The following is a 7,500-nucleotide window of genomic DNA, read 5'->3' as shown; positions in this document are numbered from 1 at the left end:
CAGATTCTTTCCTATTATAATTATCTGAAGAATACTTTACATGACAGAATATAGAAAGGCACTTTGTTCTAGTTGATTTATTGTTATGCACATTTAAATACCTGGTTACATGCACTATGTGCTGATCAGTAAATTAGACTATTCTACCTACTGGTATATGTAGATTCCTTATTGTAAAGCAATATATCAGCACAAAGACTGAGTGATAGCATGTCACAGTGCCAGCCCATTCATCACTCAGTAAATATCACAATATATTATCGATAGTGTCACCAGTAACAGATTTATAGATAAGGAACAACTGGGTGGTATAGGTCAAACATCTCAACTTGCTACAAGGATCACAAGCATGACATTATTCATGCCATATGCTAAAGGCTAATTGTTTTCCTTTATAAATATCTTTTTTCTAGTAGATCAATGGTTTGCGTGCACACTGATCCAAATACAAGAGTTGCACTATCCTGTACATGTTTGCCTATGGACTAGTAGTGTGTATGTATATTTAACCCTACCAAAGGACTAGTACTACAGAAAAGGATATGTCAAGGGTGTTAAGACAAGAATGGATTTTTCAGCAGTAACACATGCTAGTTGCAAGTACACTGCATGTCATGAAACAGTTAAAACGATACTCTTGTTTCCACTAACATACCATTACAGAACATCTGCAATCCATAGAGTAGTAAAATGTATTTAAATACATCAATGAATATCTCTTCTGTTTGCAGTTAAATAAAACACCTCTTCAGCTAGCCTGCAAACAACTAAAGAAAAAAACACTGCTTTTTGAACCATAATTTGATGGTGCCTGGAATTCATTATATAAAGCATTAAAACATTATTACAAGACTGTTACAATATATATAGAAACACATTAATAATGCAGTAAGAATAATGTTGTTCTAAGGTTTTCAATAAGGTAACATTATTTTTACAATATGTGTCTACAGTTATAAAAGAATACTGTGCACATGCCATAGCATTCAGTGCTAGAAATTCCAACACATAAATTCAAAATGCATTTATAAATGTGATGCAGCTTGTACTCCAAGACGACTTTCCTATTGACCCTGCGCTCTTTTAAACTACTCAGCTAACCCTAACTGTACTGGTTGTGTTTAGGATTATTATTTTTAAGCGCTTCAAAGTAAAACATACCTTTTTATCACAACAGAAAGCAGGTTAAAAACACACTTTTACTGCCAATAGTTCTGCAAGGTACATTTTTATACGTGATGGAATAAAATTAGTGCTATCATTTTTCATAATGACTATATGCACAAATAGGCAATTGAAATGAAATACTTGAATGACCGTTTACTTTTATGGAAGGTAAATTAAATACTATGCATTTTTCTACACACTTTGGATTTTGTGTTCGCAGAAATTAAGAAATAAGGCTAACAATTTTTTTTTGTTAATTTTGAAAAAAAAACATTTTTATTTTTACTAACTTAGGAGTCACCATGCAAGTAAAAGCTTTATTGTCTGGTGAAATTGTGGCCTAAAGTAATATGTGGTAGAGCAAGATATTGAAAGGTTCCCATACTAAAAAACAATAACTATAACACAGGGGAAAATAAATTAAAAATTGCTATGATTAATATAGAAACATGCTTATAATTAATAATGCTGTTATACAAATATAACAACATTTTAACTGTTGAAAAAAATGAGTTCCTACAAATGTTTATTACTAAATGGGAATGGCACAAAACTGAATAAAACAAATAATATTCACCTCTCTTGGACTGATAACAAATTAAAATCAAGCTATCAAACAGGGTTTTGATGCTGTGTCTAAATGTGTTCCTTTTAATACGATAATTTCAAATAAATGTTTGTAGAAGGCAACAAATAATTATTTGTTTTATTCAGCTGCAAGGATCTCTGTGGCAATAGAGAAAACATAAGAGCATATGTGTTTTAATATAAGCTGCTCCCTTTTCACCTTATCTTAGAGTTTGGAACAATTCATTTCTTAGAGACAACTGTGGTATCAAGTAACTAATGTGGCCCTCTGGTGGAAAGCTTAATATCACAACTGATAATTCTGCACTGTTTTCCTCTGTACACCAGATGCTAGAAAACCCTTTCTAAAAAAGTAGCATTTTTTAGATTTGGCAGCACCCTCTTAAAAACATATTGCACAACAGGCCAGGTACCTGTGGCAACAGCTATAATGAATCACTATAAACAAGTAAACAACTGCTGCAGATGGAGACCAAACACACTTGACATTCCGAGTAGCAATACACACAAACAAACAAACATTTTCCTCTAAAAATCTAAAGGCAGCTTCTGCTCTAGCAATTCTATGAGGCAAGCCCAACTCTTTAGCTCAAAAAAAGGAAGAAGCTGCATTATTTTGTAAGCAAATGCTGAAGGAAAAAACAAAACTTACCTGCTGTTGTTGCAGATGCAGCAGTTCTACTGTGCTTACTTCACTGCTCGTGTCACTACTTGATCTTCCATCTCTGCTGCCAGCATCTAATTGGCTGCTTAGAGTGCTCATTCCATTTTGATTCATTGAACTGTTGCTTATTGTCTCTGTTGCAGATTCCTGCATCATGACTTAATACCTAAAAGTGATTAAGAAGTATCAATTAACACACACGTTACACTTTCGCACTTCTATTATCAAGATGTCCCTCTCTGCCAATTACAGAGACAGCATCTTTAGAAGAGGAGAATAAAAAAAAACACACACACACACACACACACAGGCTCAGTAATTTACCAAGAAATGCAATACAAATTCAGCTTTCATCCAGATACTAATCACTGAAATTATGGTCTGTATAAGCTTTTCTTTGTCTGGTTACATTTAACAGCCAAAATAGTATGCCATGCATGCAGCAAAGTTAAAAAGCATTTATAAATGGTTACGTTTGAAAGTCTACCTATAAAATGAAGTTAAATGAAAGCCTGAATGCACTCACTTCACTATTTTTCCTATTATCTCACATTGACAACCATGGAAGACTATACAGCCTTATTTAAAATATTCCCTGTCTTGATTCTGTCAGAATTTTACAGCACATCTTATGCAAGGCTATTGTTTAATGATGCAAAGCTAATCATACAAAATTAAAATTTTGTACGAGTGCTACAAATCATATGGTATAGAGCAATGATAAATAGTGTTATGGGGCTCTCTCTCTCTCTGTCTCTTTTTTTTTGTGACTAAATAAAATTTTGCCTCCGAGGCATTTTAAGAAAAAGCTCCTGCTGCAAACACGTCAGATATTGCCTATTCTTTTAATCAAACGACTGATATTCATTTATTTTTCTGACATTTAAAACATTTAATACTGTCCTTCCTGGGAAGTAATTAAGCTTATGCATGAGAAGCAATCAAACTGTTCACTTGAAGATGACTTAAAACTCAATTTTAACATAGGCAAATAAATGAAAGATATAAAATTAATTTTCCAGGCATGTATTAGATATGAAAGCTAGAAATAAAATCTATCAAGAATATCACTAATGATTGTGCTAAAAACAGCATAAATTATGCATATTACCTTCTCTACAGTAATAAATGTTTTATCGTTTCCACTGCATAAATATACTGTACTTTCAGGGTAGCAATGTGATGTCCTGCCAAGATCAGTTGAAATCCTTGCAGTAAATAAAGAACCAAGTGCCCTTACAAACTAAAATTTCAAGGTACATTGTGCATCAGTAGCACAGAAAGGTCACTATCATGAATATGCTCAGCTACAATTTATTGTACTTTAATGGTCTCTGAGTATCAAGAAATCTTGGCCATTACATTTCTCACGTAAAAATGCCTGCGCCTTTTATTACGTCCTTCTACGCAACACCTAATATGCCACTGATAGTATTTGTCAAGTATGGTAGTTGAGATTAAACATCAACAATTACGCCTCTATGAAGCATGACAAGATAGCCAGTTAAGACCGTTTCAGCATGGAATTTGGTTATTATCAGTATCATTTGCAGCAAAATGCCCACTGTATTCCAAGGCTGATCGGGTCAGCTAATCATACCTTTCATTCATTGCTTCCCATTGATAATACACAAATCTGCATTTTCTGTATCACTAATAGACTGGCAGATGCTTTGAAGACGCACAAGGGTAAATATGGTATCATATTAGGCCATGCACCTAGAACAGTTAGTGGAAGAAGTGTTACTAAAAGGTTACCGCTGCCATAACTACTGTAAACAATCACTAACCTAGATGTGTTTATGAACAAACAGACCTTGTTAAACATCATATTAAACATTAACCAAGAATAATATTACTAATGGAAAATGTAGAGCACACACTGAATTCTTACAAGACAAAAAAAAAAGCTACTACTCCTTTCTTGGATTAGATGGCTAATAAGTATTCAAATTAGGCATAAATTTTATATGCACAATGTTTAAAATATTCAGCAAAATGTGCCAGATTCCCATCACTAGTTGTTTAAAAATTCGAATGTAGTTCTTCACGAGTAAAGAAGCCTTCATATTTATCATTGCTACACTTTCTAGGAAATGTAAAGAGGAAAGCCTGATTAGACATAATCTCCAGGACTAGAACACTTATATAGTTAGAGGACAATTAGGGTCAAAAAATCTGCATGTCCATTTCTCTGTAAAATACTTGTTATACTCACAACCCACATGCTCTTTAAAACTACAACTCCCAGCATTCTTCAGCTACTGAATTCAGTTATTTGAGGAAGCTGGAGTCTGATTTCCCAGCTCTGTCTGTGTTATAGGACAGGGATTTATGGTACTGCAGCTGTTGTTAAGCTTCCACTCACAGAATCATCAGCTGCCAGCTGCTGTTTAACTACAACTCCCAGCATCCTCAGATAACCTCTGGCAGTTCTAGTTTACAAAAGCGGGGCAATTCATTTTAGACAAATAGGAACAATTTAAGACCTTAATACAATGTAAAATATGCTTAATAATAATAATAATAATAATAATTGGGTCACTTGTAATTCATAGAGGAATTCTGAAAAATCGTATTTCTGTCATTTTTAAAAAGTAGCTCTAAAAAGATATCTTCTTTCTCAACCTGTTTACATACTTAGATCCAACAGAGCCACTACAAATGATTTTATTTGTAATCACATCTGAAGTATCAGTATTCTATAATACTGGTGTGATGCACTGAAGACTTTCAGGAACATATGGTGGTAGAACATATTATATAGTTATGTGTATATATATATATATATATATATATATATATATATATATATATATATATATATATATATATGTTCTACCTTCATATGGTGTGTGTTCTAGGAAGGAAACCATTTTCAGGTTAGGGTAAGTATCTTCCTATATCTCATAATTTAGGTCAGCTGCTATATTATTTTATCCTCAGTTGTAACCATTAATGTAACCTTAGCCTTAGGAAAGACATTTAACCTATTTGCACCTCAGGTACAAAAGAAACAAAGATTGCAAGCTCTATGGGGAAAGAGGCTCAGGATGCCTTTATAATCAGTGTACAGTCTGGAAATAAACAACATAATAAGGATCATTTGTGAATGAAACAAAAAAATAAAAGATAAAATATATGTAGAATACTATTCTCATGTTTAAGAGGTGCTTTATCCAAATATTCAGTATGTTGGATAGGCATCAGCCAACCCCCTGAGTTGTCACACTTTCACCTAAATCCTGTGAAGCCCGGGACGCATTCTTTTGGCACCCAATGTGTTAAAAGAGGATCTCATATTTCCACTTGCAGATACAGAGCAGTGGCTGAAGCAAAAGTAAAACAAAGCCTGCTGTGTGTTGAACAGCTTTTCTGATTTCCAGTTTATTGTGCTGGTTATTTTTTTTTTATTCATGGGTACTGTACACTCTCTGCCATGTAACAGAACTTGCCAAATATTTAAGAGGAAACAATCCAGTAAGTTTTCTTTTTTTTTTTTCTTTTATATTTGAGCAGTCACATTATAGATAGTTATTCTCTACATCACTTCCTTTTTGAAACATTAAACTGACACTGGAACTGACTGCAGAAGATTGCATTTTCTCTTCCTAAACAACTTGAATTGAAAGGTTACTTAGTGTAACAATATTTACTTGCAGAATTGTGTTGTTACCAAGGGTATAATGGATGGTGGCTATGCAGGTTTACGCAAGAATGAGTGAAGCATGAGGCGTTAGCCATGTGTTTGACATGTTTCAAATTGCTATAATCCAGCATTAAACACACCCAGCAATTCATGCCATTTCTTGCAGCCATAATCTTGAATAAAGAGTGCACAACCACTTATTATATAAATTAGTATATGACTCCCTGTTATAGTCACAACAGTGCTTTTGTGTTTATTTTTTATCAAGATGTGGCTTTTTTCTATGTACAAATAGCAGGATATAAAGACATAGCTCAATTAGAACTGTTCACTTTATGATAGGGTAGCACTGAATGTTAGGTTTGTTTGTCTCTTTTACCACCGAGGTATCGCGTATTTGCGTGTTAAATTCCTGAATGAGAAGTATGTACATATTTTTTGATCGCGGGCATACATCTGCATTCTCTATACAGCAGTGTTTCCACAGTAATGTAATACATGTAAAAGCTATATACAGTCCTGGACAGAATGGCAAGTTACCCAAACAAAAGGGAGCAATGTTGAGGCATACCATGCATTCTTTATTGTTTGTTTAACAAGGTTTTTTTTTCATAGGGGGGGCGGTTGTGTGCAGACAGCTTTAAATGACCAACTACTAAATTTTTTCAGATATGTGTATTTATGAAGCTTAATGTTGTGTTCCCTACAGTTTAGCCCTACTTGTAAGTTTAGCTTGAAATTGCAGTTGTGAGAGGAGTTGGATAAAAAAAATAAGGCATTATGCCAAACTGCTTGCTGGACTGTCACTCAACATAGTTGGCCAAACCGTATTACATAAGTGCTTAGCCTGCATGCTCCCTATGTGATACTGAAGTTCATAACTTTAAATAGATAGCCCAATATCTACACACCAGTGTCTAGTCACCATGGTTGTTGATTATAGTTGGCCTGTAGAGAAAAGATACAATAAGAGGTAAGAGAAGGGAGCACTAGGCCCCTTGCCTGAAGTAATGTCCTAGACTTTAATCTGCCAATGTAGGTCACATGTTGCAATTCATTACTAGGCCAGCCATACTATTAGCAGTAGCTGCTTTTTATGCACAGTGGAACTGTTTATATTAATTTACATAGGCCTCTTCAAGACAGACACCTGCCAGTGTGCTAATAAAAAGACTGAATGGAACTTGCATATATTTATAGGTAGCTTCAACATTTAAATAAAACAGCATGCTTCATTCTTTATCAGAAATATATTCCAAAAGACACATTTCCGTACTTGAACTAAAGGTTGTGAAGTATTTTTTGCACATCTGGCTAGTGACCTGGAAATAGTTCACCCATGCCTGGATAAGTGGTGGATGTGAGGGGATGCTGGGAGTTGTAGGCAAACAACATTTGGAGATTTGCAAATACTAATTCATTGTCTGCTATT

The 7,500-nt window shown here is 34.3% G+C and overlaps 1 protein-coding gene across 9 annotated transcripts in view; it reads right to left on the bottom strand.

Moving 5' to 3' along the window:
- The window catches only part of foxp2.L (forkhead box P2 L homeolog), a 149,514-nt gene that overhangs the window by 135,816 nt on the left and 6,198 nt on the right, over positions 1 to 7,500 (bottom strand). For all 9 annotated transcript variants that reach the window (XM_041585223.1, XM_041585227.1, XM_041585229.1 and 6 more), the window contains 1 exon segment: positions 2,408 to 2,585. In XM_041585223.1, coding sequence (XP_041441157.1) covers positions 2,408 to 2,575 — 168 coding nt within the window. In that variant the 5' untranslated portion in view covers positions 2,576 to 2,585.

Source organism: Xenopus laevis, chromosome 3L (genome assembly GCF_017654675.1).
Source record: "Xenopus laevis strain J_2021 chromosome 3L, Xenopus_laevis_v10.1, whole genome shotgun sequence".
In the NCBI taxonomy this organism is placed as follows: Eukaryota; Metazoa; Chordata; class Amphibia; order Anura; family Pipidae; genus Xenopus; species Xenopus laevis.
The sequence above is the reverse complement of the archived record's forward strand: the minus strand, read 5'-3'. Positions and strand labels throughout refer to the sequence as shown.